Source organism: Hyla sarda, chromosome 3 (assembly GCF_029499605.1).
Source record: "Hyla sarda isolate aHylSar1 chromosome 3, aHylSar1.hap1, whole genome shotgun sequence".
NCBI classification, from domain to species: domain Eukaryota; kingdom Metazoa; phylum Chordata; class Amphibia; order Anura; family Hylidae; genus Hyla; species Hyla sarda.
Window position 1 is genome coordinate 315,406,706 of NC_079191.1, and position 20,451 is coordinate 315,427,156.

Below are 20,451 nucleotides of genomic sequence, written 5' to 3' on the forward strand. Positions count from 1 at the left end.
GGTCTGAAGTGGCCAGCAATGAGTCCAGATCTAAATCCCATTGAACACCTGTGGAGAGATCTTAAAATTGCTGTTGGGAAAAGGCGCCCTTCCAAAAAGAGAGACCTGGAGCAGTTTGCAAAAGAAGAGTGGTCCAACATTCTGGCTGAGAGGTGTAAGAAGCTTATTGATGGTTATAGGAAGCAACTGATTTCAGTGCCTTTTTCCAAAGGGTGTGCAACCAAATAATAAGTTAAGGGCGGCAATTATTTTGTCCAGCCCATTTTTGGAGTTTGGTGTGACATTATGTCCAATTTGCTTTTTTTTCCTCCCTTTTTTGGTTTAGTTCCAATACACACAAAGGGAATAAACGTGTGTGTATAGCAAAACATGTGTTACTGCAATCCTTTTCTGTGAGAAATATTTATTTTTCTTGAAAAATTTCAGTGGTGCCAACATTTAAGGTCATGACTGTATGTTCAAGAGCTATAATATGAGGCAAAGTTGTTTTTCATGTCCAGCACTGCATATCTCCTTTAAACTGAAACATTACTCATGTGCCCAATTTCCCAGCTGTAAATCAGACATCTCCGCCACTCTTCACCACTTGTTCGTGTGACACGTGGACCCCACTGAGCCATTTGCTCACTGAGGTGGATCAGGGCTATGGCCAGTTAATTGTTAAAAAGCAGTCCATGTGGGGTCACCGAGTCACAAGAACCAGGAGGCGGCGGGGAACCGGAAGACTTCGGATCGGCAGCTATGGGGCAGGTAAGGATTGTTAGCTTTTTTTCCCCCATCCTGCACAAAATAAGGAATCATTTGGCCACATTGCGGAAAAAGTAAAAAAAAAAAAAAAAAAATATATATATATATATATATATATATATATATATATATATATATATATATATATTATGGTTCTAAATTACTTATTAAAGGGGTACTCCGGTGGGAATTTTTTTTTTTTAAATCAACTGGTGCCAGAAAATTCAACAGATTTCTAAATTACTTCTATTAAAACATTTTAATCCTTCCCGTACGTATCAGCTGTTTTATGCTCCACAGAAAGTTGTATTTCTTCTGGAATTCTTTTCAGTCTGACCACAGTGCTTTCTGCTGACACCTCTGTCCATGTCAGGAACTGTCCAGAGTACAAGCAAATCCCCATCTGCTCTGGGCAGTTCCTGATACGGACAGAGGTGTCAGCAGAGAGCACTGTGGTTAGACTGAGGAGATCTCCAAAACGAAATGCAACTTCCTGTGAAGCATACAGCAGCTGATGAATACTGGGAGGATTAAGATTTTTAAATAGAAGTAATTTACAAATCTGTTTAACTTTCTGGCACCAGTTGATTTAAAAAAGTTAGTTTTTCACCGGAGTACCGCTTTAAAGGGGTACTCCGGTGGTTAATTTTTTTGACTATATGGCATCTTCTTTGTAAGTTTTTTGTTTTTTTTGCAATATACATGTGTTATATGTTTTGGCAGCATGTGTGTGTTTTTCTTACCTGTTTGTTGGGCAGGAAGTTCTGTAGTTCAGAGGGTTTTCTTTTACTGTTGTCCACTGTCGGTCATGTTCTGAGTCTGTTGTGGACAAGATGTCATAGCTTTTTTTTTTTCCTCTGTCTGCATGAGAGAAATAAGCCACGCCCCCTCATCTCATCCAGCTGAGTACACAGCTCCTCACCTCCCCTCCCCCTGCTCTGTATTCTAAGGATGCAGGTCTGCACAGGAGAAGCCATAGTACACCGCTCCTCACCTCCCCTACCCCCGCTCTGTATTCTAAGGATGCAGGTCTGCACAGGAGTAAGAACACAGAGAAGATAAGTGTTATCTGAAGGGTAGGATGACAAAGTGCACGGGCTGGGGATGTATAGACTGCAGGGGAATAAACTCATTATGGGAATTATCTCTATACGTGAAGTGGGAGGGGGGGCTCCTGAATGACACATGCTGGGAGTTGTAGTTGTGTTGTGTGTGTGTGTGTGTGTGTGTATGCTAGTGTTTACAAACCAGTGTGCCTCCATCTGTTGCAAAACTACAACTCCCAGCATGCCTGACAGACTTTGGGCATGCTGGGAATTGTAGATTTGCAACAGCTGGAGGCACACTGGTTGGGAAACACTGTTCTAGCCTATTCAGCATACACATCATGTTACACCAGTGTTTCCCAACCAGTGTGCCTCCAGCTGTTGCAAAACTACAACTCCTAGCATGCCCAAAGGCTGTCAGGGCATGCTGGGAGTTGTAGTTTTGCAACACCTGGAGGCACCCTGGTTGGGAAACACTGGTGTATGCCCTACAGAGGTGTGGTGAACTACAACCCCCAGGAGACTACAGAGGCAGCATGCTGGTGTTATACTACAGACTGAAGACTCCTGAATGACACATGCTGGGAGTTGTAGTCCCTTTTGTGTGTGTATGACTGCATCCCAACCAGGGCTGATTATATTAGTGTGCTGTGTATAAGGGAGCTGACCCGGGAAAATAGTAGGATGGGTAAAGGGCGGAACAAACAAACAAAAACAAAAAAGGAGCCGCCCCAAACAGCCAAGGCATGTGGCATGCTGGGATTTGTAGTTTTCAGCACAGCAAGAAACAGGAAATCGAAGCAAAGATAGGAAAACAAAGTGGGGGATAAAAAAACAAACGGAAACAAAAAAACAAAGAACAGAAATAGAGTAGGCTAAACAACAAGAATAGAAATGAAACAAAACAAATAGGGTAAGTCAAAAATAGAAAAACACGTTGACCACCAGAGTACCCCTTTAACCCCTTAAGGACGCAGGACGTAAATGTACGTCCTGGTGAGGTGGTACTTAACGCACCAGGACGTACATTTACGTCCTAAGCATAACCGCGGGCATCGGAGCGATGCCCGTGTCATGCGCGGCTGATCCCGGCTGCTGATCGCAGCCAGGGACCCGCCGGCAATGGCCGACGCCCGCGATCTCGCGGGCGTCCGCCATTAACCCCTCAGGTGCCGGGATCAATACAGATCCCGGCATCTGCGGCAGTTCGCGATTAAAATGAACGATCGGATCGCCCGCAGCGCTGCTGCGGGGATCCGATCATTCATAACGCCGCACGGAGGTCCCCTCACCTGCCTCCTTGCGGCTCCCGGCGTCTCCTGCTCTGGTCTGTGATCGAGCAGACCAGAGCAGGAGATGACCGATAATACTGATCTGTTCTATGTCCTATACATAGAACAGATCAGTATTAGCAATCATGGTATTGCTATGAATAGTCCCCTATGGGGACTATTCAAGTGTAAAAAAAAATGTAAAAAAATGTAAAAGTAAAAGTAAAAAAAAAGTGAAAAATCCCCTCCCCCAATAAAAAGTAAAACGTCCGTTTTTTCCTATTTTACCCCCAAAAAGCGTAAAAAACATTTTTTATAGACATATTTGGTATCGCCGCGTGCGTAAATGTCCGAACTATTAAAATAAAATGTTAATGATCCCGTACGGTGAACGGCGTGAACGCGAACGAAAAAAAATTAAAAAAGTCCAAAATTCCTACTTTTTAAATACATTTTATTAAAAAAAAATTATAAAAAATGTATTAAAAGTTTTTTATATGCAAATGTGGTATCAAAAAAAAGTACAGATCATGGCGCAAAAAATGAGCCCCCATACCGCCGCTTATACGGAAAAATAAAAAAGTTATAGGTCATCAAAATAAAGGGATTATAAACGTACTAATTTGGTTAAAAAGTTTGTGATTTTTTTTAAGCGCAACAATAATATAAAAGTATATAATAATGGGTATCATTTTAATTGTATTGACCCTCAGAATAAAGAACACATGTCATTTTTACCAGAAATTGTACGGCGTGAAAACAAAACCTTCCAAAATTAGCAAAATTGCGTTTTTCGTTTTAATTTCCCCACAAAAATAGTGTTTTTTGGTTGCGCCATACATTTTATGATATAATGAGTGATGTCATTACAAAGGACAACTGGTCGCGCAAAAAACAAGCCCTCATACTAGTCTGTGGATGAAAATATAAAAGAGTTATGATTTTTAGAAGGCGAGGAGGAAAAAATGAAAACGTAAAAATTAAATTGTCTGAGTCCTTAAGGCCAAAATGGGCTGAGTCCTTAAGGGGTTAAGGCCTAACCAGGGTTTTTTTTTCATTGTTTTTTCATATATATTTGAAACAAACAAAACTGTCACAACTTTGCAGACAGCTGTTTTTAGCACTTATATCAAATCTACTGATCTATCAAATCAATAACAATAAGAATAATGATTCTTCGTTTGGTTATGCTTTGTAAAGGTAGATCAATCACTAATGGTTAAGTAACAAAAGATGCATGAACCAATATCTGCAAAGACACATTAACCAATGTCTTACAAGTAGAAGATCATGTGTTCAGCTGGTATATACCATGGAGAGACTTGAAGATTAATTTCAAGATTCTATTCTGGTTGTGACCTTCTTTTCTAAATATGTACAGCTTGTTTCATCGCTGCTTTTTATCCTTGATGAATATGATGTTATTCAGCATTCTATAAATAAATAGAACACACTGTATCCTAGTTATATCTTTGCCTTAGCTGTGCATCTCATCCATAGATTTATTTTCTAGTCCAGTAACTTTGAGGTGTCCAGTGTAGAATGTTAAAAATAAATATGAATAAAAGGGGTACTCCGGTGTAAAACGTTTTTTTTTTTTTAAATCATCTGGTGTCAGAAAGTTAAACAGATTTGTAAATTACTTCTATTAAAAAATCTTAATCCTTCCAGTACTTAGTAGCTGCTGAATACTGCAGAGGAAATTATTTTCTTTTTGGAACACAGAGCTCTCTGCTGACATCTTGAGCACAGTGCTCTCTATTGACATCTCTGTAAATTTTAAAAACTGTCCAGAGTAGGAGAAAATCCCCATAGCAAACATATGCTGCTCTGGACAGTTCCTAAAATGGACAGAGATGTCAGCAGAGAGTACTGTACTCGTGATGTCAGCAGAGAGCACTGTGTTCCAAAAAGAAAATAATTTCCTCTGTAGTATTCAGCAGCTAATAAGTACTGGAAGGATTAAAAATTTTTAATAGAAGTAATTTACAAGTCTGTTTAACTTTCTGGCACCAGTTGATTGGAAAAAAAAAGTTTTCCACCGGAGTACCCCTTTAAATCTGACTAAACGTTTTCTGTTTTAAAGTTTAGGCAGCTATTCTGTAGTGCTGGGCGGTATGGCCTAAAATTAAAATTATTTTTTTAAATTATATTATTATCGCGGTATCACAGTATTCCTTCACATAACTGACTGTCCTGGTCCTTCGAACAACAAACACAGTGCTCCTGGCTGTGTGGGCTCTCTCTAGTATAGTCCCCCACCCTTTCTCTCAGTATTAGAGATAGCAGCTGGGAGGAGATAGAGGTTGTTCACAGGAGATAGGACAGGAGAGAGGTCTTTCCAGAGCATAGATCCAATGACCTGTACTGTGTCCGTTGGAAGGAAAATAAATCAGGAACTAAATTTGTGTGCAAAGAAAAAAGGCTATGTTTTCTAATACAAGACATGTTAAAGGTCCTTCTACTTTGGTGGGGGGGGGGGGGGAGGGGAGGTAATCACGATGGCAGATCTGTGCTAGTTTAATGACATTACACGGTTTGATTAACCTTGCAGTCCTTAAATTTCATCATTGTTGGCTGCTCATCCTGTCTTTACACAGGGAGATGTGTGGCTAATCATGCTTTTATAGCCACACAAAGGATCAAATCAGTCGATTAACACTTTATGACGGACCATTTTTTGCCAAATTATCGCCCCTATGTAAAACAGTCTTAACAATCATTTATAGGAGACAGTCAAGCCCGTATGCTAAACTTGAGATATTGCACAGGGGCAAAATATTGGTGAACAGCTACTTATGCCTCCCTTTAACAAGACGGGTGGAAGCTTAGTATAAGTCTAGGTTCACATCGTGGAATATTCATGCGGAATTCCGCTTATAAATTCAGGTTCAGCTGTCAATGAGATTTCACTGTACAGTCCATACTATGGCATCTCAGTGGCAGAATTTCAGCCTCTGAAATTCCGCAGCTGAAAAAATGATTTCAGACTTTCTTTAGGCGGAATTTGTATGAAACACATGTCCGTCTATGAAGACTGTAATGTCCGCGCAGTCTGAGCTGCAGGAATTTGTCCGGCTGGCAATTCTGTGTGAACCTAGCCTTACAGTTGAACACCTATAAGGCTTCTGATGGAAGTACCATGCTGGCCTATTGGTCACGCCTATACTGTTAAATCGTGCAGCATACCGACCTTCTAAATGCACCACCCAACGTATTGACAACCTTTGGTTCCATAGCCTGGGAAGAAAGTGCAGTTTGCAGGGAGAGAGCTCACACTGGCTCTATTTGTAGAAGTGTGTAGAGAATATGTAGTTTGGTAGTTTTCTTTTATGTGAGCTTAGCCCAGCGATACACAAATACTGTACTTGGCACATACAGGGTGGTATCATCACCATTGTTTTTATTAAATTTCCTGGGCAACATACACTAAAAACGATTAGGTTCGAGTTATGGCTAGGTTATACTTTTACTTCATTCTACTTTACTTTATTTTATCATATATATATATATATATATCAGATAATGCAATAACGCTGCATTTCGATCTATGCCGAACCAATATGCACATTGCATTGTATAAATGTTTAACTAAACTATATTATGGCTGTGAAGCCACATCTGGATTTATGCAGAAATTTATACCCATAGTCTATGGCATGTATAGATAACACTCCGCTCCAACTGCAGTAGTCTATATTATGCCAGGTCCCGCATTAATAGTAGTTTATTCCGCTACATTCCATCTATTTATCCATTTACGGCCATAACGGTATGTTTTATCTACAATAAACAAGTTTCTGATACCAGTAGGACGCTTGCATCATTGCCTCAACTATACATCATATCCTCAAGGGGCCGCAGATACCATCCTTCTTGTTTTGTTTTTTTCTGGAGAATTCTGGAGCAGCCGTCTCTGGGACCACTTCTTCTAATGTGTAGAGCATATACAACAGACTCTGCAGGGGTGGGAAATCACACATTCCTCAGCACAGGGGAGAAAAGATCCCCCATAATCTGGAGAAGCAATCTGTACAGAAATAAACCATGAGAGCAAGTGATGACCGCAGCATTCTGGACACACACAATCCACCTTTAGGATATATTACATGGAGTGGCACATCCATATGAGAAAAGGGTCAAAATAGGGGCAGATTGCAAACTGCATATCAGGGTGTTGAAAAAGAAAAATTTTAAAATAAAGTTTTATTACAGCAATTTTACAAGTTCATGCTTCATGTCGATTTTGCATAAATCTTAGCATAAAAAGAAGTCCTGTAGATGCGACATATGGACCTGAGGCTATATTTGGACATTGTTTTTGTATCTCATATGTAGGCAATTTTTTATTTAAATCACAATTTTAAGAATATTACATTATATGATGCAACACTTTGATAAAAAAAAAACACATGGCCTCTCAGCGTGAGTAATAAAGTCTTAAGGGAAAGAATTATTAGTTTATGTATCTGGTGTAATGATAGTTCACCAGTATGTCATGCTGCACAGGATATTGTCTGTTGTATTGACATAATTTTATTGATTGCTTTATTAGTTTCCTGCTTACATTGCATTGATTGATCATTGCAGATGGCCCTGCTGCATATCCCATCCCAGTGGAGAATATTAAGCCACTACTTACTGTTGGATTTACATCTGGAGATATTAGCCTGATGAACAACTATGATGACCTGTCACCAACCATCATCCGCTCAGGACTGAAAGGTACGGAAATTGCATCATTTGTTTTCATTCTTCAGTCTTCTTTATGTCATAACTGAAAGTCATTTTCCTTTTTGTGCAATTGATGACACCTATGGGCAATAATTTGTAATCTGGTAAATTAGATTTAGATTTTTTTTTTCCCTCGGAGCTCATTCTGTTTGGGTTTTATGTTTATTTTATGTAGTGTAAATTAATAGCAGCAGTATGAGAGTATAATAAATTACTAGACGGCATGTCAAAGAAGCAAATTAAAGTTTAAATGAAAATGAAAATTTAAAGAGAGCCTGTCACTATGAAACACTTATTAAAATATGGACGGATTTAAGACCTGTAATTTTTGAATGTATTAAAATAATACATTACACATTAAGGGATTGCAGCATTTTCGTTTTAATAGTTTTTATTGAAATTTTTTAGTAAGACATGTGAAATCCTTCTAGCAAGTATTCATTGTTGAACACAGAGAAAATAGCGCTACATGATGTATAGTTGAGGTGCATAGCAAAGTAGTAGAAGAACATAGGCTACTGTAACATAAGGGGGGGGGGGATGAGAAAAAGAACCAAACCACAGTACTGGTATATAGGTAACATATAGGTAACACTAGGGTGTATGAAACGCAAATTGTCCAAAACATTCCAAAAGACAGCACTAAAAGCACAAATTCACCAAATTAAGAATCGTTAGGCTATCACAGTCCGACATGGCTAAAGTTTGTGGGATCATAATATCGACTTGTCTGTAAAATAGTGAAATCAATAAGAGGACCGGCGATTGTAAACCAAACTCAACAGGAGACATTGTCAAATCTGGAGGAGACCCAGAAGCTACACCACGCCAAAAATTTATGAAGTGAGCCCAACCCCAAAGCTATGACTTTTTCGAACATGCAAGAGGCATTAATTTTTCTGTATCATCGGAGTGGCTAGTGAGGGACACTTTGGCCATGATGCATACCAGACAAATCAAATCTCTAAAGATAGAGGGAATTTAACCCATATCCAAAAACACTAAAATCAGGTGGGGATACCATGGTAGCATAGTTCTACAAGAATCCTAAAAGAATTGAATAGCAAGGCAGCTCCATAGAATATGTAGTAATGTGCCTTTATGTCCACAATTGTGCCAGCATAAACAGGAAGACCCAGGGTATGTAACTGCCAAGCGGTCGGGTGTGTAATACCAGCGCAAAGATGATTTCAACACTGATTCAATGTGAGAGACACAGTGGAACGCCCTGTTAGACATTTTAAATGTGTATTTCCATTCCATCTTTGAGATATGCTTATCGAACTCTCTTTCCCATAATCTGAATGTAAATGCCTGATAGTGGTTGGATGCCTGTCAAGATGCTAGTGAGAAATAAGAATGTGAGTGTGTGAGGGTTAAAGGGTTACTCCAATGGCCAGTGTTCGGAACATTTAGTTCCGAACGCTGTGTGCGCGCTGTGGGGTAGATCACGCCCCCTCGTGACGTCAGGCCATGCCCCACAATGCAAGTCTATGGGAGGGTGCGTGACGGCCACCATGTCCCCTCTCATAGACTTACATTGAGGCGGCGTGGCCTGACTCAACGAGGGGGGTGGCCTACCTCCACAGCGCACATACAGCGTTCGGAACTAAATGTTCCGAACGCTGGCCAGTGAAGTACCCCTTTAAGTCCAGAGGGGGATGTATTAGCTTGGAAGTGTTTCACCTGAAGATATTTTATAAAACTTTTTATTGAATAGGTTATAGTCAGATTTCAAGGTCTGAAAGGTGCCATTTGTGTCTAAGAGTTGGTGGGTTTGGGTAATACCTCGTGAAGTCCATGATAAATGACTTGGGAAGGGATTTTAGATCAGTTACATATGAAGAGTCTATAGAGGTTAGGTAGAGTTTCCAAATAGAACATGACATTTTGATGATAGGGTTGCTAGAGTGAAAATTAGTGTGTGCCCAAAGGCTTAGTAGAAGAACATCATGCACTGAGTACAGTGCTTTCTTTGTGTACCCTGGGGGTATGTAGATAATTTTTTTACCAACCACGAAGCAACCTAATCAGAGTGGCTGCATAGTAGCTTAGTAAATCTGGAGCCCCCAATCCTCCCACTTCTCTAGATTTTGCCAGGATAGAAGAGGCTAATCGGGGTCTATTTCTTGACCATACAAAGCTGGAAAGTAGCGCTTGCAAGAAGGAGGAGTGTGGAACCTGAATAGGTAAAGTTCTATAAAGGTACAGAAACTTAGGCAAGAGGTTGCTACCCTGCCAACCCAGGATATGTCTTATTGTGCAAGGCGTTTAGTCTCTTTCTCTATATCTTTTAATAGAGGCTCAGAAATGGTTGCATATAGGGCTTTGGCGGGAAGGTCAGTTTGATGCTCAGGTACGTAAAACTGGAGGGTTGCCAGTCAAAAGGGTGTAAATGCTTCAGATCGGAGACCAGATCAGGTGCAAGGGGGATGGGCGTTTTCAAAGCATTAAGATGTTAATATGAAAGTGTACCAAAGTGGATATTATCCATAACTGCGTGGACCGAGATAGAAGGCCCCGTCAATATTAGAATGATGTCATTTGCGTAAAGTGAAATGACATGTTCACAGACACCCACTTGATAACCAGAAATGCTTCTATCCGACCTGATCACATGGGCTAATGGTTCTATGCATAGTATAAAAATAAAAGGGATGGGGGGCACCCCTGCCTTGTGCCGTTAGCTATATTAAATTCTTCCGAGAGGGTGCCATTGGCAAAAACCCTAGCAGATGGTGTAGCATAAAAGGAGGAGATTGCTGTCAGTAAAGCTTCTGAGAAACCCATGTGGCGGAGAATCGAGAAGGCTTACTCCCAGCATAGCCAGTCGAACGCCTTCTCGGCATCTAATGCAAGGACGAAGGCAGTGGTGCGGTGTTCCTCCGGATGTTAAAGCACAAATGTCATGAGTTTTTAGCCCCCCAGACTACTACAATGTTGTTACAGATGTCTATAACGTAAGTGTAACCATACCTTTATCGATTTTCCTCCTTCTGTTATAACTTATAAAATACATTTATCCAGCGGTCAAGCACAGTCAGATAGGCGTGGCTTGGGGTTCGCAAAGCTCCGCCGCCGTCTCGCCTATCTTCTCCTTTCAGCGCTGGGACCGCAGTGTAGTAAGACGCAGTGCATGCGCCCCTCCCTTCCTCTAGTACTGCACCTGCGCAATGAGCGCACACTCTGTCAATGTAGGGCGGTGGCGCGCGCACGTCAGGAGGGGCGCATGCGCTGTGTCTTACTACACAGCGATCCCAGCACTGAAAGGAGAGGATAGGCGTGGCAGTGGCGTGGCTTTGCGAACCCCAAGCCACACCTATCCAACTGTGCCTGACCGCTGGATAAATGTATTTCATAAGTTATAAAACAAGGGGGAAAAGCGATAAAGGTATGGTTACACTCATGTTATGGACATCTGTAACAACATTGTAGTAGTCTGGGGGCTAAAAACTCATGACAGTTGTGCTTAAAGAAGACAACGTGTGTTGTCCCTTTCAGATACATGTTGCATCCTCGATACAGTGTAAAGATCTGCCCGTCATAATAGTGGTGCCAGGGAGGGAGAAGAACTACGTGTGAAGGGAGTAGTGTCGATAGTGAGGTCAGGATTTCAGAATTTTCATACTTGTATTCCTCAGTATTATGTACTCACATGGATTAGCCGGATAAGTTTTTTTGTGTGATTTCTGAGGGATGATTTCTTTCAGAGACAATACCAACAATTTATATTAATGCAGAGACCAAATAATTGGCATCTACTACATCATAAAGAGAGCCCCACCAATGTAAAGTCAAATCAATTGAAACTGGGGTAAGACATCCTAAAATTTTACTTTTAATAATGTCATTAAAAACAAAATAATGACCCTGTTTTCCACCAGTCTATAATTTAAAAGTATATTATGGCACCTCTGTAAACAAGTTTGATATATGAGTGGGGGTTGATAACTGTGGTTATCATCAGGGAAAAGTTGTCCCCCTAATCTAGTCGATCTACTCTAATCCTTATGAGAAGAAAAACACAAAAGTAATAATGTTAATAATATGTCCCCTTTATATAGGCTCTGTCCCTCCACTAATCTTTTTCCTAGATGTTCGGTACGTCACTGGGGCACTCCCCCTAATTATTATTTTTGCACTTTACCTACTGTTATTGGCACTTGTGTAAAATATGTTTTTGCATTTACTATAGATCTATCCCCAATCCCTAGTGAGAGTAGTGTAAGGTACCTGAGGTACGGAGGTCACCCTTATTAGGGCGAATGCCCCTGTGACGTACTGAACAGCTAGGGAAAAGATTAGGCTCCTTTCACACTATGAGCATTCACCCGTTATTAAACGTCCATTTTCTGTATAATAACGGATGAAATAACGGGTGCTAACGGCTGAATAAATATTCATCCGTTAAGACCCGTTATAACATCCCTCATGTATGGCCGTAACACCTCTGCCTACAGACTCCCACAGCCGGGACTACTACTACTCCCATCATGGAACAGAGTATGTTCCATGATGGGGGTTGTAGTACAGGGGCTGAGGGATTGATCGCTCCGGGTCTCACCTTTGAGACACGATCAGAAGTTATTAAGCAGAGGAGCTGGCCGCAAACTCCACAACCCTGCAATGTATCGTGTAACTTTCATTTTTAAGTCCCCCGCAGGGAGCCCTGAGTGGCCGGTACTGAGGAGCCAATCTGGCTCCTACCGGGGGACTCACGATGTTAATTTAAAAATTAACATTGTGAGTAGCAGGGGGGGGGGGCCATATCTATATTAAAAGCGCTGTGGGGGGGAAAGATATATAGCACTGCAGGGGGGGGGCAGACAAATAGCCTATATATCTAGACCCCAGCGCATTTATAATATGCCCCCTGCAGCTCATTAATAGAAATATGACCCCCGCTGGCGCATTAATAAATATATACCCCCCGCTGGCGCATTAATAAATGTATACCCCTGCCGGCGCATTAACAAACATATACCCCCCACCGGCGCATTAATAAATATATACCCCCCGCAGCGCATGTATAATGTGCCCCCTGCTGCGCATGTATAATATACCCAGCGCAACACATCTATATACATATGCCACTGCAGTGCTATATGGGAAAGCATTCTAGCAGCAGCATTGGCCGACCCGATGCTGCTGATAGAAATACTTTTCATACATAGCACTGTGGCGGCATATGTATATAGATGCGCTTTGGGGGGCAGATAACGCTATATGTCTGCCCCCCCCCCAGCGCATCAGTATACATATACCCCTGCAGCGCTATGAATGAAAAGTATTTCTATTAGCAGCGCATAGTGCCAGCAGATGCTAAAATGGGACAGTAATACATCCGTGTCTGGGGATCCTACTGCTGGAAGTCAAAATTACAAAGACACCCCTCCCCCACTTGTTTGGAACTACTAAAATATAACATTCTTCTGGATTGGGGTCATACCCTTTCCCTGGTCTTGAGGGCAGCCACCTCATCACCTTTTTAATCTTCTGAATGTCGCTCCTTCCCATCACCTGCATAAAACCCTTGCCAGTTTGCTGCCTTATATACTGACTTAACCTATTGGGGCAGATTTATTAAAACATAAAACATGTATTGTTGCCCATAGCAACCAATCACAGCTCAACTATCATCTTATCAGGGCATTTGTACATCTTAGGGTAGGATCACACAGAGCACATATTTCACACTGGCGAGCTCCCTACTGCGGCCAGGTAGCTCTGTATGTCCGCTCGTAGCGGCGAATTTACCACTGCACATCTGCTACTAGCAGGCACTGTGTCTACAGCTGTAAGTCCGCTGCTAAGAGCGGACACACAAAGCTACCCAGCCACAGCAGGGAGCTCACTGTTGTGACTGCAATCAGTGCATACGCAGTGTGAAATCGCTGCGGATGCGCTAAGTGTGATCCTACCCTTAAAGGGGTACTCCGCCCCTAGACATCTTATCCCCTATCCAAAGGATAGGGGATAAGATGTCAGATCACCGCGGTCCCGCTGCTGGGGATCCCCAGGATTGACGTGACGTCACGACCCTCCCCCTTAATACAAGTCTATGACAGGGGCGTGACGACTGCCACGCCCCCTCCCATAGACTCGTATTGAGGGGGCGGGCCGTGACGTCAATAGGGGCGGGCCGTGACGTAACGATGCTCCGGCCCCTGTACTGCCCGTCATTACGTGCAGAGCGACCTCGCTCTGTGCAGTAATGACAGCGGGGTGCCGCAGCGGCAATCCCGGGGGTCCCCAGCAGCGGGACCGCAGCGATCTGACATCTTATCCCCTATCCTTTGGATAGGGGATAAGATGTCTTGGGGCGGAGTACCCCTTTAAAGTGAATCTGACAGCTAGTTCGCTCTCACTAAACAAAGTACATTGTGTTATAATGCGGGTGTACCTGGGTAAAGTTATGCATTGCTCTCTCAGATCCATGGTCCCATTGCAGATTTAGAGCCTCCATTGCTAAAATGCAAATATGCTCCTTTTCCCAATCGAGGCGGGACCCAGCTCTCCGTGCTTCCCTGCCTCCATCTCTTCTGCTGCCAAAAGTCCCCCCACCTATGAATATGCTTAACCTTTTCAGAGTGGTCACGTCCTAATGACATGAGAGCCTATGCCCACGTGACCGCTTAGACCATGCATGCAGAACCTATGTTCTGTGACCACTTAGACCTTACAGGTAGCTGACAAAATGTTTAAAATAAGATGCAGTGAACTTTAGTTTTTAGATATCCTTTGGAAGCAGTAGACACACACATGAAAATTATTGGCAGAATAGGCTGTGCGGCTGACGAGTGGTGGTAGCTAAGGGCTGTAGAACAATATAGCGATTCTTTGTGTTACCCTCTCCGCATGATTACCGTGCTGTATACTAGACTCTGTAAATGAGCGTCAATCTACGACATCAGCTCTTATTGAGACAGCATTGTGAACCCTCTAGTAGGGCCCTTAGTCACTGTTGGCTAGCAACCCAGGATTGAAGGACCTGATCCGAATTTTTGCACAAATGAGAGACTACAGGATAAACTCTTCCCCTTGCAGACAAGCTATTTAAGATGGCCCTCTCTCCTTAGTGCAAGGAAAAGAAAGACTCTTGAACCTTTTGTGGTTTACTTTTTAGACATGTTTAGCTACACCTAATTTTTGGATTTTTCCATGTTAGTGAGTTTATGATCCAATGTACTGTATGTTGGTATCATTTTGATAAGTATCATTAAGATTTTTTTTATAATATGAATAAAAACACGTTAAAGGGGTACTCCAGGAAAAAACTTTTTTTTTACTGGCTTCAGAGAGTTAAACAGATTTGTAAATTACTTCTATAAAAAAAATCTTAATCCTTTCAGTACTTATGAGCTTCTGAAGTTAAGGTTGTTCTTTTCTGTCTAAGTGCTCTCTGATGACACGTGTCTCAGGAACCGCCCAGTTTAGAAGAAGTTTGCTATGGGGATTTGCTTCTAAACTGGGCGTTTCCCGAGACAGGTGTCATCAGAGAGCACTTAGATAGAAAAGAACAACCTTAACTTCAGAAGCTCATAGTACTGAAAGGATTAAGATTTTTTAATAGAAGTAATTTACAAATCTGTTTAACTCTCTGGAGCCAGTTGATATATATAAAAAAGTTTTTTTCCTGGATAACCCTTTTAAGTAAAACAACTCACCTGGACTTCCTAAAATGCCTGTGTTGCTTTTGCCCACTTGTATCTCTACTGATAATCCTTCCTTCCTCTCCACCCTCTTGTTCTGCATGCTATGTGGATTTTTAGTTGATGACGTGGATGCCTAAGTTTTAAAATTATTTTTCTTTCCATATCCATCTTACTCCCCTTATGTTTTCCTTTTCCATTTTTTATGTCTTTGTTCCTTTCTGTTTATTGATATCACCTGCAACTAAGTGGCTGTTTGTTGCCCTTAGGGCACTATGTACACTACCATGAAGTCTCAGAAGCACACAATTTTCTTGTTGTTGCTATCTCTTATTATACTGTTATACTAAGATAGATAGATAGATAGATATTGTTGTCTTCAGTATTTGAGAAATATATCAGAATAATGCCGGAGACTGTGTGGAAAGGCACGGCACATGACATGAAATTAAATAGAGGAGGAATGAAGTAAATTTCTCACCATTTCATATCCAATCCCCTTCATTTCATGTTCACTTAATAAACATGAAAAGGAGGGGATTGGTTATTAGAGGGGAGGGGGGGGGGGGTGGTGGTGGAAATGAGGGAAATGACTATATGAAATTTCACATAGCCATTCCCCTCCTGTAATCCATTCTCCTCGTTTCACCTAGTCATACCCCTCATGTATATAGCCATTCCCCTTCTATAGCCCATTGCCCTCATTTCATATAGCCACTCCCCTCATTTCATATAGCCCATTCCCCTCATTTCATATAGCCCATTCCCCTCATTTCATATAGCCCATTCCCCTCATTTCATATAGCCACTCCCCTCATTTCATACAGCCACTCCCCTCATTTCATATAGCCATTCCCCTCATTTCATATAGCCTTTCCCCTCATTTCATATAGCCATTCCCCTCATTTCATATAGCCACTCCCCTCATTTCATATAGCCACTCCCCTCATTTCATATAGCCACTCCCCTCATTTCATATAGCCACTCCCCTCATTTCATATAGCCACTCCCCTCATTTCATATAGCCACTCCCCTCATTTCATATAGCCACTCCCCTCATTTCATATAGCCACTCCCCGCGTTTCATATAGCCACTCCCCTCGTTTCATATAGCCACTCCCCTCATTTCATATAGCTATTTTCCTCATAGTATGAGGAGACTGGCTATATGAATGAAAAGGGAGAATTGGACATGAAATGGGGGGGGGGTGGATTTTACCATTTCTTTATTATATTGCAATCTCATATCAAAATCGCAATACTTACCTCCATGATCACAATCGCACATTTTCCCCAAATTGTGCAGCCCTAATCTCATTTTTTTTACTTTAGTGTTGGCTTTGCCAACATTTTGTACTCTGCTGAAATACATTATTTCTAAATCAAAACCAGTGGAATCTACAGAATGGTGCAGTGTGTGGTGGAGACTCCTCTGACATGTCCTTTATGGTAAATACTTGCATTCCCTCTGAAACAGAAATTCGGGAGCATATTTGCTTTGCACTTTTCTGCCAATTAACTGTCATTCAGTCAGACTAACTTTCACTAAACAGACATGTCAGGATTGCTGTCAGAACTTTTTAAGTGAAAACCTTCATATCTATCTCCAGGCATGTTTGTTGTTACCGTAATAATACCTTCTGTTATAGGAATGCTCATACTGTAGCGTTGTTACCTTAATTAGCAGCATAATCATCTATCTTTCCCTTGTTCACTTTCCAGCTGGCCTTCCTGGCAGCACATGCTGTACAAGTTTGTATTAAAGCAAGAAATCGGAGACTCCCATCTTTTGTAGAACAAAGAGGGATCTCTCTACCCAACACAAATAGTAGAAATGCCTACAATAAAACTTAGTTGAGATGGAGAGTTTTGCCACAGTATTTCTTACATAGATCTGTTCATTCAAACAAGCCAAAATTGTTTCGTAAAAGCACAATGGTGTCTTGCTGTATATGTTTCAAGGTTGGCATTTTTGATTTTCAGATGTGGTGGTTCAGTGGTGCACTCAAGGAGATTTGCTGGCTGTCGCAGGGATCGAGAAACAGAATCTGTTAACTGATCTTGGAAATGGTCCATCCCCTAAAAGTGCCATCATCAAATTTTACAATGTCCGTGGAGAACATATCTACGCTCTGGAGACCCCAGTGCAGGTAAGAAAAATGTTGAGCATTAATTCTAGTTTTATGTGTTAATGTAGATGTTCTTGCATAACATATTTGTTCAAAGCCTAAATCCACCTAAAAGGGGTATTCCAGGGATTTAAAAACATATCCCCTATTCACAGGATAGGGTGTAAATGTCTGATCACGGTGGAGACGACGGGAGATCACAGAGGTTCACAGCAAACAGGTCCCTGCTTTTCCCGCTGCATGGAGCATTGTGTCAGGATACTCTGTATGCATTGAGTGTTGGACATACCGAAACTCTGTTTCATTAGTGCTCCCATAAACAACAGATGGAGCGAGTTCCCACCACGCCATGCAACAGGGAAAGTCGAAAAGCAAGCAAAATGTGCCAAAATTCATAATAATGGGGACCATCCTCCTTATAGCACTGACTCTTATGTCCAATAGCCATTTGGTAAGGTGCAGGTACCTTACCCATTGTTTTGTGTGCACATCTATGATATTTACAGGTCTTCTTTATTATCCAGCACTGACAGAATCTTATATGAGACCTATTGTTGGATTTGAGGGTCACATTGAAACAACCAAACTGTTGGGCTTGACCACTACAATTCTATACAATGGCTTGATCATCTGAATTCTTTTCCAGCCAACTAATCAATCCACCCCCCCATTATTCTTTGGCGTTATTTTATGTGTGGTATTGTGCACCCTTTCCATGTTGAAATTCAGACAGATTCATGTCACCATTTATTTCTTAAGTGTACTCCTACTACACGGATTCCTATTGAAAACAATGCGAGGCCTATTGCACATGGATTCTGTAGGGAAATACACAAATGAATCAGCCCCAAAACTATGCCAGGTTTATATAACTTACATTTATATTACAACTTAGATATAACATACATAAAGTTTATTGGGGTTTTTTTTTTGCTTATTATTTCTTCTTTGGAAATTGATCTTGTTAGGCTTATATCACCTTGCAAACAGGCATATTACATCAGCATTTTTGCATCTGTATTTTAGCCACAAGCCCTGCCCCTCAGTCAGGCCAGAACATTAAAGGGGTACTCCACCCCTAGACATCTTATCCCCTTTCCAAATGATAGGGGATAAGATGTCTGATCATGGGGGTCCTGCCGCTGGGTACCCCCCCCCCCCCCCCCCACACACACACACACACAAACAATATAGCATGCAGCACCCACCTGTTTCTGGTCCGGAAGTGCTGGAGGGTCTGGGTCCCGACCTCGGGAAGGGAAGTTCGTGAGGTCACGACTCCGCCCCCGTGTGACGTCACACCCCGTCCCCTCAATGCAAGTCTATTGGAGGGGACGGGATGCCCCCTCCCATAGACTTGCATTGAGGGGACGGGGTGTGACTTTAAGCCATAATGCAGACACAAAAATGCGTCTGCAGTATGACAGTGTGAAACCTGCCTTTACTGTAAGTTACGAAACAAACCCAAAACATTCAGTAAAGTGTATTGTCTATATGCTGCGGTTTTGTTGCCGATTTGCTGCAGATTTCCCAAATTAACTTCAATAGAGAACATAAAATTCACAACCAATCTGCATCAGATCTGAAGTATGTGAACATAAACCCAATGTGTGCTTCCATTTCCATTCAAAATTGGACCAAGTGTGATTCATGCTGCTGTCTTCTCTGATACAATAGGAGCCAGAGCATGAAGCTGCATCAATTATAGCAGCCATGGTCCGTGCTCTTTATCAAAAGTAGATGATTTTTTTTACTGTAATTCTGTAGAAAGCCAATAAGGGTGAGTTCATTGTGCTTTTTTGTTACATTTTTGTTTTGGTTGGTGAACTTCCCGGAGAAACCTATAATTTAAAGTTAAAATGTTTATTAATGGTCTATTCACACATACAGTATTATGTGCAGATTTAATGCGCAGGATTTTCTGCTGCAGATTTCATTGTAAACTGAACACAGCTTGAAATCCTGCGCATCAAATCTGCGAAGAATACTGTACGTGTGAATAGACCCTAAAAGTCACCCCCCTTTTGGTTTAGCTGGATGTATACTTGAAACAGCAGTTAAACGTTCCATAATGTTGGTTCTTTTTATCTCTAAAATCATAAGGGGGATAGATCCCAGGGGAAGTGCTCTAAAATATAGCTTTTAATGATACATTATAAAACAACACCATAATCAGAATATGTGACCCATTAAAAAGTAATTAAACAGTATAGGTACTAAAAAAGTGCAACCCAACACGTAAGGGAGCCACGCTGCTGGCGCTCAGAGCGCCAGTAGCCAGCAGCGTGGCTCCCTACCATTGTAGGTAGCGCTCAATGCTCTAATTACCCGGACAACTAAATGTTTCCCAGGTGACGGCAGGTCACTGTGGAATAACAACCAGTTCAGTATAGGCACAAATATTTTTACACATTATATTGTTAGCATATTACCTTTGAGTAACAAGCTGTTGTGAACTATAATAACCCAGCTCAATATAATGTTATGAACTACATACCATATTGTAAGTAGCATGTTTGCCTGCATGGATATCAGGGCCCACTAACAAGGGCTGATTTGAAATTTGGCAAATATTGTATACTAACAATATAGACTCTGGTTATTGCATTCAGCCCACGACTGGGCTCTAATCATTGTACCAATGCTATTCCCCTGAGGAAATTGTCATATACAGTGGAAACGTGTTGGGTTGCACTTTTTTGGTACCTATACTGTTCAATTACTTTTTAATGGGTCACATATTCTGATTATGGTGTTGTTTTATAATGTATCATTAAAAGCTATATTTTAGAGCACTTCCCCTGGGATCTATCCCCCTTATGATTTTGGCTTCTACTGCTGGGAAGAGGATCATTGAGTATACACAGACTGT

The 20,451-nt window shown here is 41.5% G+C and overlaps 1 protein-coding gene across 1 annotated transcript in view; it reads left to right on the top strand.

The window, feature by feature from the left end:
• Positions 1-20,451, top strand: part of TULP4 (TUB like protein 4) — a 237,499-nt gene that overhangs the window by 190,745 nt on the left and 26,303 nt on the right. Inside the window, exons 6-7 of the mRNA XM_056567101.1 lie at positions 7,655-7,789; positions 17,434-17,600. Of these exons, the coding sequence (XP_056423076.1) occupies positions 7,655-7,789; positions 17,434-17,600 (302 nt within the window). The remainder of the gene's footprint in view (positions 1-7,654; positions 7,790-17,433; positions 17,601-20,451) is intronic.